Source organism: Amphiura filiformis, chromosome 20 (assembly GCF_039555335.1).
Source record: "Amphiura filiformis chromosome 20, Afil_fr2py, whole genome shotgun sequence".
NCBI lineage: Eukaryota > Metazoa > Echinodermata > Ophiuroidea > Amphilepidida > Amphiuridae > Amphiura > Amphiura filiformis.
Window position 1 is genome coordinate 37,122,933 of NC_092647.1, and position 19,331 is coordinate 37,142,263.

At 38.8% G+C, this 19,331-nt stretch overlaps 1 protein-coding gene across 1 annotated transcript; it reads right to left on the reverse strand.

Annotated features, from left to right (window-relative positions):
- Positions 1–9,247: 9,247 nt before the first annotated feature.
- Positions 9,248–16,168, reverse strand: LOC140142783 (retinol dehydrogenase 12-like). Its single transcript, XM_072164781.1, has 7 exons — positions 16,043–16,168; positions 15,741–15,799; positions 13,903–14,046; positions 13,477–13,668; positions 11,120–11,416; positions 10,136–10,349; positions 9,248–9,508 (listed from the first exon to the last, which is right to left on the reverse strand). The coding sequence occupies exons 2-7, from the start codon at positions 15,775–15,777 to the stop codon at positions 9,409–9,411; spliced, it is 984 nt and encodes a 327-aa protein (XP_072020882.1). The 5' UTR covers positions 15,778–15,799; positions 16,043–16,168; the 3' UTR covers positions 9,248–9,408.
- Positions 16,169–19,331: the final 3,163 nt, after the last annotated feature.

A 19,331-nucleotide genomic window follows, 5' to 3' on the forward strand; every position in this document is an offset into this window, starting at 1 on the left:
GGGAAAGGTCAGTGTCTGTATATCATCATACTATGCATACCATGCATGCAGACCCTAACATCCAGTTATATTTCAGATAAAATATGACCGAAGTTCCATGGCAAATTATAATTTCTGACGCTTGTTGATTCTTTCAACCTCTACGATTTATGATACAGACTATTTTCAATTATCAAAATATCTTTATTAGGTTTGCAGGAAATGACAGGAAAATACATACAACAATAAAATAAAAACGTAAAAAGGGGCCAAGTTTAAAAAATCTTTCCTGTGTGGCTTTTTACCCTTTTTTAAACTTGGTCCCATTTATGAAAGCTTCTAAAGACCCATACGAAGTCATCTTTAGGCTACTTGTTTGTTTTCTTAGTTGTCAGTGTTCATTTTGATTGAAGTTTTTCCGTAAAGACGTTTTAATGTATTTTGATTTAAGCAAAAGTAGCAAATACTCACTTTAACTCACTTGTTAAATTCTTCATCGTCTTGTGCGATTCTGCGCCTTATGTACAGATGTAGGGCCTATAATATGTAACAGGTTGACAGACAGTCAATTTTCTAAGTATATATAATACTCTACTACTCTTTATGAACACGCAATATAATGAAACATAAACCTTCAAATGTTTTTGATAATACATAGCCTACATCATATTGCACCGCTTTCGAACAGTCTTAAACCTAATTGTTGCATGTAGAAATTAGGACTCATTCTTCATGTTATTATGGTACTACTTTACTGAATGGGACCAAGTTTAAGAAAGGGTGAAAAGCCACACAGGAAAGATTTTTTAAACTTGGCCCCTTTTTACGTTTTGAAACGTTTTTTGGTAGATATTAATAGCTAAAGGCTAACTCAAGATCATTTGGTTAGCAGTATCGAATGAGCTATTACAACTGATTCGTGTACAATAGCCGCCACGAGTTTCTCTGGTGCTCAAATTTCAAGTGGCTGCTTGCAGATTGTTTTCTATTTTAATCCCGATTTTAATTCATTTATTTGTTGTAAACGCTATGGTACCTTGTGAATAGCGTCCTAAATACCTGTTTGTTATTGTTTGTTATTGTTGTTGTTTATCTCGTCAATAATTCTCATGGTCATTATTTGTGACATTGTTGACCTTCTAGGGCAAAAGCAATTTTGTTTCATTCTTAAGTACATAATCCAGGAAAGGACGAATTTTGTTGAGTTGTCGTCTGTTGTAGGTCTTTACCACTAGGGATAAACAGATGCCTCTGTAGTTCCTGCGCTCTCTGATATCACCGCTTTTTGGAATTGGGATGAGATTGACCACTGCTCAGGTTTCATACTATGCAGCAAAACCTCGTTACAAATGGGAGTATGATATCATCAGGGTTGCATCAACATCTGGTGAGATTTTATTGTCGCCTACACTTTTTCCTTCTTTGATGACGTTCTTTGCTGCCTCTTACTCTTTCTGATCGAGGGCATCTGTTCACTTGTCAAATTCAAGATGCACCTGCTCTATCAATTCATTCTCATTGGTGATGACTGGTGGATTCCCAATAGCTACTGGATTAATGTAGTCTCTCACTCTGTCTGTGTGTCCTCTTTGATCTGGCCTTTCTTGGCAGTTCTCCTTCCACTGATCTAATATATTAGGTCCCAGGAAGTTTTCTGCTGTCAATTTTGTTTCTGTCTCTCTACCAGGCTGATCATTTGTTCCAGGATTTCTTGATTTACTTTGTCTCATTTTATTTATTCTTCCTTGTTTGCAGTTCTGATCTTGATACACTAGTGCATTCGTGGGCATTCTTCAAGCACTTCATTCCGGGCACTCTCAATTCTGGAATCTGTCAAGATTGTGCCCTTATGGCGTCTGGGGGCCTTAAGTATCAGTTCTTCTGTAACCTCCCTGTTTGCCTGTATGAAGCATTGATATGCGGATGTACGTAGCATCTTCGTCGCACTCATTTTCATGTTGTTGCAGGGCACTGAATATATTCTGTACTTATAACAGCATGCAAGTCTTGTAGTTGCGTGTCTTGTGCCAAAACCTCACAGTTGTACCTGATCTCAAGTTCAGTGTGGATGCCTTGCTGTTCGATCTCAAGCTGAGACGTACTTTAGCTGTAACAACACGGTGATCAGATCCAATGCTTGCGAATGACTTGAAACAATGAGAATGCTATTCCTCCACTTTCTGTGTATAAGGATGTAGGCAAATTGGCTCTTAAAACCAGATGGTAACGTATATGTACATAATCTCGATTTTGTCTTGTAGAAGCTCACATTAGCTATTTCCAGATTATTCTCTATTGCCAGTGTGTGCATCAATTTTCCAGTTCTGTAGGGAAATTAACGTGTAGTGTTCTTTGCCGACTCTTTATTGAAGTAAGCCGGTCATGAAGTTGTGAGCCGGAACTTGTTTGATGATTTTGTCCAGTAGCATATACATGTACATAAAATGTTCTTCTGACTCTTTCTCGTCCGACACATTAGTTGGCAATCACAATGATTGTGGTTTTTCAGTTTCTTATATGATAGTATAGATATAGATTGGGCCTTCCTCCAAAGGCAGCATTAATTATCTTTGGAGTTAAGCATTAATTGCAGGAGAGAAGGGTCTTCTTTGCCTTGGTACTCATTAGAATTCCAACACCTCCCACCGCTATGCCTACTTTATTCCTCCATGCTGATAATGATACCAGTTGATATCCATCAAAGCGGTCATGATCTAATTGGCTCATCTGGCAAAAAACAGCATGCCTCAAGACAACAAAGAAAACTCAGACGCCTGAAAAAGGACGCTAAACACCAATACAAGACAAGCTGCAAATCTCAAGAAGGACTTTCTCAAGCTGGTCAGGTTACACAACAAGGTCAGAAAGTTGGAGCTAAAACTTCAAGACAAGAAATCAACAAGCAAAGCACAACAACAATTCCGACAAAACCCTTACCAATATGTAAAATGATTACAGAACTCCATCCTTCAGTAAAATAGCTGCTGAGAAATACTTCAAAGATGTCAACAACGACAAAAGGCGAGAATACAAATACCATCCTATGAAGGGCATAAAAAGACCGCCAAAACCAACAACATAATTCAAGACCAAACCTGTCAGAGTACAATGCCTATCTCCAAAACCGTAGAAATACCAGTGCTCCTGGAACCAACCGTTTCCCTTCATGAAGTTGTCTGTGACATCAATACCCACTACATGGAGAATAGGTGAAACCATCCTTATCTCCAAGGAAGAGAAAACCAATGATCCATCATGCTTCAGACCTATCACTCTGAAGAATTCCTTGGAATTGGTATTCTTGCTCTCTTAAAGGACAATCGAGTACCTGACAGAGAACAAAATATATTGACAATGCTGTTCAGAAAGGTTTTCTGGAGAAGATATCAGGATGTGTAGAACACACAGAAGCACTCACTGAAATGCTCTAAGATGCCAAAAGGAACGGCAAGACAATTGTTACAACCTGGCTAGATTTGCAAAATGCATATGGCACTGTACCACACAATCTTATACAGTTTGCATTGGAATGGTACCATATACCAGAACACATTAGAAAGACCATCTTCAATTATTATTACGATGAGTGAAAACTGAAGATTGGACCACAGACTGGATTAAATGTTGTAAACATGGTGTCACTGTCTTCCAACGAGGACCATTATCTTTATCTTATTCCTAGCAGTCTTCCATCTGTGTCTGGATCTTCTCGACCAATCCAGCCATCTTGGATACCGCATGAGTAGCCCAGGCCTTACATCGTCAGCTAAGACATATGCAGATGATCTGACCCTTCTAGCAAGAAGCCCAGAAAGTTGCCAGCAACGTATTAACATTGCCAACAACTTCCTCAACTGGACAAGAAATATGAAAGCCAAACGCAGATCTCATGCGATGAAGAAAGTAATTCCAAACGCAGAACAGAAGTTGAATGGCCACAAGACCCAATACGTAGCTAACAATCCTCAGCTACAAATAGACGGACAGATGATCACCTATATTCACACCCAGCAAATGCGATTCCTAGGAAGGCTCATTTATGAAGATCTAAAGGATGATGGCATCAGACAAATGATTAGTCAGAAACTGTCAGCTATGCTAAAAACTACTGATAAAAGTCAACTGAATGGAATCATGAAAATGTGTATATCCAATCATATGATTATCCCCAAATTGACATGGGAGTTCACTATATACAATTTCCAAAAACCTACATCGAGCACCTGGAGGCAACCTGTAGTAAGTACTTGAAGAGATGGGCCGGCATTAGCAGGTACACCACCAATAGTGCATTGTACAGAAGTAAAGGAAAACATGGCCTACAGCTGAAAAAATAACTCACCACCGCTGTCAAATGCATGCAGGTCATCAAATACCATGTAAACAAATACTCCAGAGATGGAAAGACCCAAACACTATATAGAGATTGTTTGGAAAATTAGAAAACCAAGAAGAGGTGGAATGGAGTTAAAGAGTTCGAACAGAAAGAGCGCCACCACATCTTAAATGAGATGAGCCGAGGTCAAACTGACCGGGCAGGACTCGATTGGGTTTCAAGAAAACCCAAAAGCTTATTAAGGACATGGGCCAGAAAGAGCACAGAAAATGCCTCACTAATCTGGTGAAAGAAGTGAATGAACAAGATATGCTGGTCTACCTCTACGGATGTGCTAAACAAGGACAATGGTTGAAATGGGACTTCGCCATGCAGACTAACACCTCATGGAATTGAAGAAGCTCCTATATGTCTGGACACCAGAGCTCCTGTCTTTCCATATCAATGCCATCCATTACCAACTTCCTTCACTTGCTAATCTGAAACTGTGGGGGGAAACCAATCTTGGACTGTGCCAACTCTGCAACTGCCGTAACTGTACTCTGCTCCACATCCTGAATTGTTGCAGCTAGCTACTCGCTTGAGAATGGAAGGTACAACTGGCGCCATGACCAAACACTAAGAAAAATAGCAACAGGCCTGGTACCATATGTGATGCGATCAAGCAAAATCAGTCGGAACTCGGAAATTTTCAGTTTCTTATATGATAGTATAGATATAGATTGGGCCTTCCTCCAAAGGCAGCATTAATTATCCTTGGAGTTAAGCATTAATTGCAGGAGAGAAGGGTCTTCTTTGCCTTGGTACTCATTAGAATTCCAACACCTCCCACCGCTATGCCTGCTCTATTCCTCCATGCTGATAATGATACCAGTTGATATCCATCAAAGAGGTCATGATCTAATTGGCTTATCTGGCAAAAAACAGCATGCCTCAAGACAACAAAGAAAACTCAGACGCCTGAAAAGGACGCTAAACACCAATACAAAATAGCCCTCAAAGACGGTGACAAGACAGAAGCTGCAAATCTTAAGAAGGACTTTCTCAAGCTGGTCAGGTTACACAACAAGGTCAGAAAGTTGGAGCTAAAACTTCAAGAGAAGAAATCAACAAGCAAAGCACAACAACAATTCCGACAAAACCCTTACCAATATGTAAAACGATCGCAGGACTCCATCCTTCAGTAAAATAGCTGCTGAGAAATACTTCAAAGATGTCAACAACGACAAAAGGCGAGAATACAAATACCATCCTATGAAGGGCATAAAAAGACCACCAAAACCAACAACACAATTCAAGACCAAACCACCAAGCCTGTCAGAGTTCAATGCCTATCTCCAAAAGCGTAGAAATGACAGTGCTCCTGGAACCAACCGTTTCCCTTCATGAAGTTGTCTGTGACATCAATACCCACTACATGGAGAATAGGTGAAACCATTCTTATCTCCAAGGAAGAGAAAACCAATGATCCATCATGCTTCAGACCTATCACTCTGAAGAATTCCTTGGAATGGGTATTCTTGCTCTCTTAAAGGACAGTCGAGTACCTGACAGAGAACAAAATATATTGACAATGCTGTTCAGGTTTTATGGAGAAGATATCAGGATGTGTAGAACACACAGAAGCACTCACTGAAATGCTCTAAGATGCCAAAAGGAACGGCAAGACAATTGTTACAACCTGACTAGATTTGCAAAATGCATATGGCACTGTACCACACAATCTTATACAGTTTGCATTGGAATGGTACCATGTACCAGAACACATTAGAAAGACCATCTTCAATTATTACGATGAGTGAAAACTGAAGATTGGACCACAGACTGGATTAAATGTTGTACTGGTGTCTTCCAAGGATGACCATTATCTTGCATCTTATTCCTAGCAGTCTTCCATCTGTGTCTGCATCTTCTCGACCAATCCAGCCATCTTGGATACCGCGTGAGTAGCCCAGACCTTACATCGTCAAACAAGGCATATGCAGATGATCTGACCCTTGTAGCAAGAAGCCCAGAAAGTTGCCAGCAACTTATTAACATTGTCAACAACTTCCTCAACTGGACAAGAAATATGAAGGCCAAACCATCCAAACGCAGATCTCATGCGATGAAGAAAGTAATTCCAAACGCAGAACAGAAGTTGAATGGCCACAAGACCCAATACGTAGCTTACAATCCTCAGCTACAAATAGACGGACAGATGATCACCTATATTCACACCCAGCAAATGCGATTCCTAGGAAAGCATATGATTATCCCCAAATTGACATGGGAGTTCACTATATACAATTTCCAAAAACCTACATCGAGCACCTGGAGGCAACCTGTAGTAAGTACTTGAAGAGATGGGCCGGCATTAGCAGGTACACCACCAATAGTGCATTGTACAGAAGTAAAGGAAAACATGGCCTACAGCTGAAAAAATAACTCACCACCGCTGTCAAATGCATGCAGGTCATCAAATACCATGTAAACAAATACTCCAGAGATGGAAAAACCCAAACACTATTATAGAGATTGTTTGGAAAATAAGAAAACCAAGAAGAGGTGGAATGGAGTTAAAGAGCTCGAACCTCATCTTAAATGAGATGAGCCGAAGTCAAACTGACCGGGCAGGACTGGGTTTCAAGAAAACCCAAAAGCTTATGGACATGAGCCAGAAAGAGCACAGAAAATGCCTCACTAATCTGATGAAAGAAGTGAATGAAGAAGATATGCTGGTCTACCTCTACGGATGTGCTAAACAAGGACAATAGTTGAAATGGGACGCCGCCATGCAGACTGACACCTCATGGAATTGAAGAAGCTCCTATATGTCTGGACACCATAGCTCCTGTCTTTCCATATCAATGCCATCCATGACCAACTTCCATCATTTGCTAATCTGAAACTGTGGGGGAAAACCAATATTGGACTGTGCCAACTCTGCAACTACCGTAACTGTACTCTGCTCCACATCCTGAATTGTTGCAGCTAGCTACTCGCTTGAGAATGGAAGGTACAACTGGCGTCATGACCACACACTACGAAAAATAGCATCAGGCCTGGTACCATATATTGATGAGGCTAACAACAGCAGACTTCATCCCTACCATTGCTTTCCGTACAGCCGATGGCACAACATACAGGAACCCAGCTCTACGCACTCCAAAGACAGAAGTAAAAAACAAATCCGGAAGAAGGGTAGAGACTGGACCTTCCTGATGGATGAGGAGCACAAGCCAATAGTGTTCCCTCCTGAAATAGCAAAAAATGGCAAGCGGCCTGATTACGATCTATTCAGCCATCACCAAACATGTTATCATCATAGAATTGACAGTACCATCGGAGGAGAACCTGGCCAATGCGTAAGCCAAGAAAAAGTGTAAATACGAAGACCTGGTAGCCGAATGTGAAAACAGAGGATGGACTGTGTTTTACTTCCCAGTAGAAGTAGAGGCTTCTATAACACATCACTAACCAAGTGTTTAGCTGCCTTAGGAGTCCCAAAGGGGGAAAAACCAATCCTAGACACTGCCTCCAACAGCTCATCGCTGTGCACTGGGGGAATGGGGAAGGTTGAGCTCATAAACCGGTTAACCCGCCAAAGTCTGGTCCTAAGTCCAGAGACCCACTATACTATGAAAATTCATCGACACTTTTCATAGCTATACACTTGTCCTGCCTGCTGCCTTACATCACCCCGGATGGACCATTGCAACGGTTTGGCACTTGCTAGTGTAACAAGCTGATTTTATTTGTTTGTTAGTTAGACTGCAACAAGGTGATTTTGTCATCTTCCAAGAAAGAACTACAACTACTTCTACCACTACAACTACATTCACTAAGCGCATAGTCACTTTTAAGTTTAAAAAACCTGTGACAAGCTTGTCACCCACCAATATATGGTAGGGGTAGCAATTGTGTCCATAATTTCACAAATTTAGTGTTGATGCCTACGACATTTTCAGGTATTATTTATTTGCTCTTTGTTCATGAACTTGCCATATGGCCAATGGCCATATAGTAGGCAGGTACATGCAGTTACATCACAGGAAAAAATTACCACAAAATCCTACCAGAACCAAACTTGGCACATATGTTACTTGGGATGATACAAACAAAATAAGCCCAGGGGCCACCTCGTTTTTTTCTTTAAATCCAAGATGGCGCCCAAAATAAGCAAATGTACAAGAAATCATTATAAAAACTTGTTTTTGCATATTTGTGTAAAGCAAAGGCCTCAATTTTCGCCTATAAAATGTATCCATATGTCTGCAAAATACACAAACTTTTTAATTTCAGTCAATGTCATATCACTTGACATTGAAATATTCAAAATGGCTGCCATTTGTACTGTACAGATTAAAAATCATTAGAAACATATTTTGACATCTTAATTATGTGATGGAAATGGCACCTCAACCTTAAATGTATAAGCAAAATATACAAACTGATTAATTTCAGCCAATGTCTCATCACTTGACTTTGAAATATTCAAAATGGCTGCCATTTGCAATGTACAGGTTAAAAATCATAGCACCGTGTTCGCCTAAATCGTATAAGCAAAATATACAAACTATTTCAGTCAATGTCTCATCACTTGACTAGGACTACTTTTATCTTTTCAGTTTCGGTTTCGGTTTCGGATCTCATTGTTATTTTGAAGTGTTAGCATGGTACGTGTGAACAATCCTTTTATTCTAGTCTTTTGTTGCTCACTAAAAAGTTGAACAAGGAGAATTTCTGTTTTCGGTTTGTCGAGTTATGTTAATTTTTGACATGAAACCTACAGTCTTAAATTTGCGATAAGTTGTACGGTTTCAATTGATATGCGTTTGGTGTATAGTCACTTCCGCCTAGGCGGGAGTGGCTCGTGAAATAGCCTAGCATCGAAGGGTCTTTTTACCTTTTCAGTTCTCGTGAGCTCTATTGTGCAGAAACGAAAACGCTAGGGATTATCTGAGTTGATCTTTAATTTGAATTCATTGAAGTTTGAAGTACCAATCAGCTTAAGCTCAGATCTGAAACCGAAAACTGAAACAGGAACCGAAACCAAACAGATAAAAAGACCCATAGTGTGTACGTATCATCTCTAGTGGAAATCAGTACAGTTACGTTTCAAGCCCAACTGATTCGGCACTAAACTCCCAAAGTCTTTTTGCAACATCCTGATCCTGGGCATGAGGCCACACTTCTTGAAGCGCGCAGTCTCTGTAATGAAAATGAATGCAAGGAAAATATTTGTTATGTTGTATTAGGTTCATCTAGATTGTCAATAATAACTGTTTGATGGGAATCATACTATCAAATCCATTTTTGGTGACATACCTTGTTATAGTTCCATGGTGCTACGCAGCACTTCATCAGACTGGTAACCTTGCTTCTTCATCCTGACGTTGCTGCAGTTGGCGGCACTAGAAGCTGGTTGAAAATATTCGTTAAGAAAGATGTAGTTCCCTTCATCTCTGTTCATGGTGTTTTGCCCTCGTCGCCTGATCTAAATTGCCTCTCAAATCTGTCTGATCCTGTTGTTCTTCCATGGATCGCGTCCTCCCAACCTATGACATGGTTGTTTTGTGTAACGTGCTCTGTAATAGCAGATTTATTTATTTCTGTAAGCGATTGCTGATGAAGTGCCGTGTAGGAGCATGAAACTGTAACAAGGTATGTCACCAAAATATGGATTTGATGATAGTATGAATTCCCCGCGTCAAACAGTTATTCGTATGATTTGTACAGAACGACGAATAATGTTTTGTGAGAAAGTATTTCTCAAATAGTGGAAATATATTAACACTTGTTTTTAGTGATTAGATATTGAAAAAGTCAATCCCTTACCTGAAAAAGCTTCCGGATGATGTAACAATAGATTCTTCCACAGCACAATATATAGTCGTTTGAGCTCCTTCTACTATCGTTTTTCCCAGCAACCTAAAAAGAAAATTGGCGACTGGTACAGAGATCGTTGGCAGTGGATAGAATGTGTGGGCGTGACGATTAATTTCTGTATTGATGGTACCCGGATGAAGCGAATAAGAGGTAACACCAGTTCCTATAATAGTGCAAATTAGAGAAACATTGAGATTTATAGAGAGATTGCGATTGTACATTTTACAATAATTAAAGCCCGACAAGGAAATTGAACATAAAAACGCGTGATTTATAGTGCGCTACGCACAGGCACAACGTCTAGACATAGATCAACAAGCCCCAGCACACTTTACAGTTTGGGTTGTCGCTGACCATTACGTTCCCATATCGTTCCACATTCCACAAACCATTAACCAAGGGACTTGCAGCTAAGAAGCGCACATCCTAATAGGGAGAACCATGGAAAGTGCGTGCATTATGGTCCAGTCATTATGGCAAATCCTGGCGAAATCAAAAAGTCTTTACCAACTGTGTGCAGCACCAAACCTCTATAAAAAGGCTGACATTAGTAATGAGGAACGGGGAAACGTGGCAAATACAAATATGATAAAAAAGATTGTCTTATTCTAAGGCCACTAACATGACTCATCATCATCAGTCGGCTGCGGAGAAGGCGACTACAAGCTTTCTTCAACTATTGCGATCTTGGGCAAACGAAACCATTTTGTTTGGCTGCAGCATCCCTTCAGTATCTCTCAGGAGGTGCTGGATATACTGTAAGTTTCCTCTTCCCATGTAGGGGAATATAAAGGGACCGGTCAAATGGCCAATTATTGCTCAAGGTCAAACTAATATCAATGAGAAGGGAAACATATAGTGATGGTGAGAGATGAATTTAGGGGAGAGTATAATAATTCAATACTTAGCTAGCTTGAAGCTTTAAAAAAGTACCTTCTAGACGCTTGCCTAATTCAAGCGTAAACAGGATATTGGCCGTTTTACTCTGACCGTACGCAAACCATATATTGAAGTCTTTTTTGAGATGGATATCATCAAACCGAATCCCCGTATAATCGAATAACCAAGCAAATTTGTAGCCATCAGATGACACATTGATTACACGACTAGAAGCCGATTTCTTCAGAAGATTTAGGAGGAGATTGGTTAATAGGAAGTGACCTAAGTGGTTGGTTCCAAATGTCATTTCAAAACCATCCTCTGTTTCTTTTCTTGGACTCTGAACAACACCTGTATATATTCAGATAATGAAATTGAAAAACTCGATGTAAGACAGCTGTAACTAAAAAGGGTCATGAAAAAGATCATGAAAATATGATAGTGTCGATTCCTGCTACAAGGTGCTATCTACACCCTCTGTGCAAATTTCATGGTATTAAAATAATGCTGTAAAGGATTTGAACTGCATTGAAACTACACGGATATAACAACATTCTTTACCATTTATCTGGAAATGCACTCAACGTGACTTTAAAACGCTCTTTTAGTTTCGAGGTAGAATAGTAGAATTACGCGCTTACGTGTTGAATTCATATTGAAATCATCGATCTTCTTGTGATGTTGACATTGTTGAGTATCAAGTAGAGTGATATGAATTCAACGATCTCATTGCTTCTTTTCGCTGTTGAAAGGGATTCAATCATGCTTCACCGTTGCTCGGACGCGAGTTGTTAAACAGCTCGTCTGCGTGGTTTACTTTAGAAGCTGCCCTCGCAAAGAAACGACGAGGACGCATCGTTGTTAAACGGTGATGAACAAAAGTGAAACACGATTGAATCCTTTAATCAGCCAGATGATACACTATCTACCAAACAAAATGTTCGAAAAGTCGCTTTTGTGTTGAGAAAATATCCACAGAGATTGTGCATTTGGGAAAATAAAACGAAGTCATGTTCGATAAAATGTGTCTGCCCCTCTCAGGTCGCTAGCTCCTTTGGGAACCTCCTACATTCTCTTTTGTTTGATGTGCATAGTGCATGGATGTATCCAGCTAAACATTTGAACTAACCCATATTTTTACACCAAGATAATCCATTAAAAGAACATTTGTATGAAATGAGTGTGTTACCCTGTGTGGGCCGTTATCCACCCCTTTGTTGGCGAGCCTGAACCTATACCTGACATCCCGGGCCCGACATAGAGAGACAGAGGTACCTTTACACTCTCTTCCTCAGCAGTCTCAGAACAACGCCATATGGAATGGAAAGTAAATAAGGCGTCTGACCTTGGCTATGCAGTAGCATGTTGTGATCTAATGGGAAACTGAACATAATAAGACATAAGTGACCTTTTCGGTAAATCCCATAAGGGATGAAATCAAAATTCGACCGGCGGTTGACCACCGGTTCCGTCCGGTTCCATTCGGATTCTATTGTACTAAACAATGGAAACCGGGCGGAACCTGAAGGAACCGGCAGTCAACTACCGGTCGAGTATTAATTTCATCCCTAATTCGACATCTGGAGTTTTACGCAAGTAAATATGGGGTTTACCGAAAAGATCAATTGTACGGCTAATATGGATGACTATATGTGTTCTCCTCTTTGTTTTTGGATATTGGCTGTGTAATATTATTGGCTGGGTCCAATCGAATTAAATTTGACCAACAAGAAGGTTATTAGTTCACACAGTAAAGGATAGGACATGCACGGGACAGTGTATAAGACTGTTCTGATCTTGTGGATTTCCTATCCAGCCAGGCCGACCACCGCGTGAGAAGATAATGATATTAACAACCCGGCCAGAGCAGCTATTGTCCTGGGAGGGTATATTATGCAATGTTCCATATTTGTTATGCTATCAAGCAAAATCAGTCGGAACTCGGAAATATAAAATTTTCATTTTCTTATAGGATAGTAAAAAGCATTTACAAATCTGGATTTTGCCGAGAACACCATTGGAATTGAACAACCAGTTCCAAAGATATGAGCAATAAAAGAGTTGCCAAAACTACAGGAAACAAAAGGAAAGATCCCGGGAGAAATATTTCCTTTGTATTTTGAAGAGACAAAAACACAAAGAAATAGTTCATCCTTAATGGTTTTATAATCATCGTTTTTAATTTGTAAATTAACTATGTAAACCAAGTTTACCTATAACAACTGTATTCGTCAGTGTATTGCATTTGCATATTCACAACCTTTTTTTTTTAAGACTGAGAAAAGTTTTTGTGTAGTAGCTCAAAATCAATATTGCCTAGTTTCGAATTTTGCTTGATCGCATCACATTGGCACTCCTATATAAATTCTTGTTGAGTGTGGCAAGGCCATTTCTTGTATATCTATACATACCAGCATTATTGATAAGCACATCCAGTCTCTCCTCTTCCTGATTTATTTTCTTAGCAAATTCCCTCACGGACGCCAGCGAAGATAAGTCCAGTTTCTGAACGACAATCTTGCCATTGGATGTGGATCTTTCGATGTCTTCTGCTGCCGCTGCTGCTTTGGTTATATTTCGGCAAGCTAAGATGACCTTTGCTCCTGAAATGAAGAGGATATCAGTATGCAGTCATTGCCATACATCCAGTTGAAGATGTTTGGGATCATTTTGATTTTCACAACTTCACCACATAGCCGATATGTCTTATAGGCCTGTGCCATAATTATTCTAGCCCATGAACCCTAGTTTTGACAAACGTTTTTGAGCTACGTTTGTTGTTTAACATGCTCCGTTACCATGGCAACCCATATTTTTAACCCATATCCATCACATACCTCTTCTGGCTAAGTCTCTCGCTGTCTCTTTGCCTATTCCTGTGTTCGAGCCGGTCACAATCACCGTTTTCCCGTCTAATCTGGCTTTGCTGTCACACCAACAACTTGCTGTAAATTGTCCCCATGTATACATTAAAACAGCGACTACATCGGTAAAAATCAAACGGGTGGGGTTTAAACTAAATGTGACCAAAAACAGACACAAATTTCGCTTAAAAACGATAAAATATCAGCACTATCTCAAACCAAATTTTCCTGAAATTATAAGGGCCACCAACAAACCATAATGGCTGAAAATGCACCCCGAGTCTAAACTAAATGGCTGAAAATGCAATATGGTGATTCAGTGACTGGAAGACTTTTGTAAAACTGTGTGTTATTGTTACGTCGCACCGTTCATACAAATATAATAACAAGGAACAATTACACTCAGATAATAATTCATTCATTAAGGGATGTGAGAAGAGCGAACCGTGGTTTGGATTCCAGAGGGTGGGTGTCTGTAAGAGGCACAGTCATCAGAAAATGAATAACCGAGATCGCGAGCCAAAATAAACTTACTGTAGTAATTTTCCTGGTCTTTAAAAAAATTAGGCATAGGTGGGAATCGAACCCGGTACCTCCTGGTTCTGAAGCCCGGATAATACCACTAAACCAACTTCATATCTGCTCTACAACCTTCGATATTAATCCTTGATAATGCTTAACAGAAAAAATCAATACTAATGTATGATGTCCTACTAAAGTAACAATCGATCAAGCTACTCACTCAATCATCACGTCATTCAAATAATAAAGAAAGAAAGAAAGAAATATGTCAGTTCTCTCGACCACCAAAACGTCATTATGTAAATGAATATGGGAATGAATATGGAAATAAATAAATAAATAAATAAATAAATAAATAAATAAATAAATAAATAAATAAATAAATAAATAAATAAATAAATAAATAAATAAATAAATAAAGCAGCATCAGAAAAAAAATATGGCATATAGTAAGTTTTCGAACAAGCGACGATCAGAACAGCAACTAAGAAATCACAACGCCTTAGACCGCTCGGCCACCGAACCATACAACCTACTCCATATCAAAGAAATATATTCACCTCTAGCGTTACACAATATTGGCACATGCCCCAGACGTCGGACACATGCTTGTAGGTAAAGATCCTACGTAATAGAAAAGCACGGTGCATAAAGGGTCTATCCCTTGAAGTCATACTAACCGAATAAATATATAGAGGTCATTGACATAGAAGTATATTATTAGGCGTTGACGCAATCATCAATGCGGGAAGTATAAAACCATATTCGCCACTCGTGCACTTTTTTGAGTCTACGGCTGTTCCGAAAGCAGCCTTGAACCCTGAATTCAGAGGTAAATTTTGGGTTGTTACATGGAATTCAAAGTCATTATATCATGAAAAAACCCACCGAGAGGACTACGATACTTATTCAGAGCCAATCTACATTCTGTTATTTGCAAAAGCCGACGATCAAAGTAAAATTATAAAAGGAGGAGGACCATAAATCAACGTTAATTCCCGGTAAATCTAAAATCGCATCGAAAACGCCAAAATGCAGTCACCAAAACGAATTGTAACGTAGGTATGCAGAAAAGAGTTGTATTAGCAATAACAAAGTATGTGCAAAAAGATTTGTCTTTGGCATGTCGCCTTCTTGAAATATCACCAAAATATCAAATTTCGGAAAAAACGCCCCAAAATTTAAAACAAACATGAACAGTACTTAAAGTTTGCCCTTTACCCAGCCCTTAAGAGAGTGAAGGTAAGAAAGCTTATTTAATCTAGCCCTTAATTTGAAATTTGGCTTACCTATTCCAACGCTGATGGCAGTAACCACAATCTTCATAATTATTTCTTTTCTAAATACAAAATGTGACCGTACAGCACGAATGAGCCGTAAATGTCCTCAATTGTATTCTGAGTTACAGTGTAAAATGGGCATGAAGGTCGTATTCATAGGTACCTCAATTTGGTGCTACGTGTACCTCATTTAATGAGATACACGTAGCACCAAATTGAAATACCTATGAATATGACCTTCATGCCCATTTTACACTGTAACTCAGAATACAATTGAGGACATTTACGGCTCATTCGTGCTGTACGGTCACAAATATAGTACATGTAGTATTATTTAATAATTATAGAAATAGCTAGAAATGTAAACCCAACATGATTACGGCAGACTGTATGTGCTAAACCGTGTAGAAAACAACATGATGCATGCAGGATATGACCCACCGTCCTGTGTGGTTCAATTCGGGTTCAATTGTAAAGTTCACTGTTCTCTCTTCACGCGTATCGTGTCGACTGCAAAAGCTTGCAGACGACAATTTTTAGTTCCAATTTTTGCTTTAAATCTAAAATTTCAGGGTTGTAAATTTTCATAACCATATTTTGGAATCAACATAAGATAAGATAAAATAAAATGAATATTTATTGCATCGAATATTCGACGACGAATAAAAAGTATATGAACCGGGCAAAAATTAGCTAACATTATGTCAAGGTTTGATCAGCCATGCGTAACAAAACAAGAATGCACACCAACACAAGCGCAAAACCACAATACCACATATAATTACACAGATAGTTGTAAACCTCAGCAACCAAGTCTAACAAGTGGGTTTCCTTGTATAAGGATGTTTTAGATTCTTTCGGGATAAAAAAAAAAATGGTTAATTAATTCAATTAATTTATCTATTTGCCTGATTGTTGTTTATGCAATGAGTTTGTATAAAACCAGTTCATCATGTTCTATGCAAGTGGTTGAGTATTAAAGTGTATAATGATCATCAGTTACCACTTATCGCTTCAATCTTGTTTCTTTTTGAGAGTGCCAATACACGATTTTGACTGAACTTGTTTGTTACATACTTTGCCTAGTTATGTATTAATTATGTGATTAACGCATTCTATTTTGTTGACCGTGGTCTGTGTAGACATAGACCTTTGATCGGCACTTGATGATGATAAGGATAATTCACTGAGCAGAGTGCATTAGTCAAGATAATCGCACGAGACCGTAGAGTTATTGCATTTAGCTCAAGAGCCGTGGGGGCAAGGGGGCAACGTGCCCCGGCGCGGGGGCCACATTTAGAGGGCGCCGAAATGCCGGATAAAAAACAATCAATTCGGCGCCCCCTCCAAGCGGTGAAAGTCAAAATTTCGGCACAAAATAGTCATTTGAAACGATCAATCCATACTTCTTTTTATTGTTATCCATTTTTTTGCATTTGGGTGCCGAGTGCACTTAACCATTTTTGAGTAACATCTTTATTTTTTTTTTAAATGTTTTGATACGGGATAGCTGCCGTGAAAAAATACCATTTGACTTTAAAACACATGTAAAAGATGTCGATATAATCAAACATTATACTGATAAATATGTTACTTGTTCACTTTTGTCTTATACCACTGTCCCCAATACCGTAAAAAGGTTCCAAAATGGTTCTTAAAGTGTTTTCCAGGAAGAAACCCTCAAATAGTGTTCCTGACATTAAGAACAGTAAAGAATTATTGCAGATTCTGCATGCCTATTAGAGAACCACATGCTTAGGTTGTGCAAGCTGCATCACCTACCCGTACGACCAATTTGGTATAATAATGAACGCCCTCCAAATTTAAGCTTTCAAAGATAGCATACTACTTCCAGAAGCATATGCGATGGCGTCAGTTTAATAACACGAATCTATGGTTGACTTTGGTATAACCATTATAATTTGTGATACAGACAATACAATGCGCCCTTTCAAGTTCAAGTTTTCAGTTTTGGTTTCTCTGTTGTTTATAGTAATTATAAATCACGAGACTGGAGCTAACAATGCTGGAAAGCTGGGGAAATATACCGTAATCGAAATGTTCTGAACAGAGTTAACATATTGTTATGTGCCCTGAGTAATTTAATTTGATCATTTATCTTTGTTTCCAATTTACGCTATTTCATGAAAATTGGGAATCCCCTTTGCCATGTAATCACAGTAAACAGAGTCAGGACTAGATGTGGATTGGGTGTTTCCTAGAATGTAAAGTGGATATGATAAATAAATTCCCCTTGAAGTGTTGTAATGTGAAAGGTTAATGTTTATAACTAGGCTAGAGAATTCCAGATTACATCACATGTTGTTAAAGTGTGAATGAAGCAATGTAATGGGACATTTTGGTGTTTAGTATATAAGACAATGTAAACATGATTTTTGGGCTAGTTTATATGCTTACAGTCCATATGCCTTCAAAGAAAGATAATTGCGAACCAGATATATTTTATGTAGTCAATGTACTACTGTCAGTAATAACGGAGAATATCTGAAATACGTCAAAGTGCGTACCTTTTCCAAGAAAGGAATATAATTATTCTTCTATCGACTTGTTGAAATCTGGTTTATGAAACAAAACAACTGTCAATAAATTGGATCAGTACAAGGAAAAGCCTGTTTCCTGGAGAAAGGGAGTGATTGGTGAATGCTGCCCCATTTTGGAAAATATCATCTGTGCGAGGATTTCTTACGCAAAGGATATATTCAAGTCAACATTGGACTTCGCTGAACAGTGATTTGTGCAGGACAAGTGAATCAGGATATACATCAGTAGTCCAAACACATGGAGTGAGTCAGCACTTTGTAATCAACAACAAGAAGAAGGCTATTGTTCCAGAAGCATATGCGATGGCGTCAGTTTAACACGAATCTATGGTTGACTTTGGTATAACCATTATAATTTGTAATATTAGACAATACAATGGGCCCTTTCAAGTTCTCAGTTTTGGTGTCTCTGTTGTTTATAGTAATTACAAATCACGAAAACTGGAGCTAACAATGCTAGAAAGCTAGAGAAATATGCCGTTATCGAAATGTTCTGAATAGAGTTAGCCTATTGTTATGTGCCCTGAGTAATTTAATTTGATCATTTATCTTCCAATTTAAGCTATTTCATGAAAATTGGGAATCCCCTTTGCCATGTAATCACAGTAAACAGAGTCAGGACTAGATGTGGATTGGGTGTTTCCTAGAATGTAAAGTGGATATGATAAATAAATTCCCCTTGAAGTGTTGTAATGTGAAAGGTTAATGTTTATAACTATAGGCTTGAGAATTCCAGATTACATCACATGTTGTTAAAGTGTGAATGAAGTAATGGGCTATTAATGTAATGGAAAATTTTGGTGTTTAGTATATAAGACAATGTAAACATGATTTTTGGGCTAGGTTATATACGCTAACAGTCCATATGCCTTCAAAGAAAGATAATTGCGAACCATATCTTATGTAGTCAATGTAGTACTCTCAGTAATAACGGAGAATATCTGAAATACGTCAAAGTGCGTACCTCTTCCAAGAAAGGAATATATTCTTCTGTCGACATGGATCCTGAATCAGGATATACATCAGTAGTCCAAACACA

Excerpts from the sequence above, each read along its gene's own strand:
- LOC140142783 (XM_072164781.1), bottom strand. The coding sequence starts at position 15,777 with ATGAAGATTGTGGTTACTGCCATCAGCGTTGGAATAG. Across the intron at positions 11,417-13,476 it reads TGTGCTTATCAATAATGCTG|GTGTTGTTCAGAGTCCAAGA; the intron begins GTATGTATAGAT and ends GAATATATACAG. Across the intron at positions 9,509-10,135 it reads TCATCCGGAAGCTTTTTCAG|AGACTGCGCGCTTCAAGAAG; the intron begins GTAAGGGATTGA and ends TTTTCATTACAG.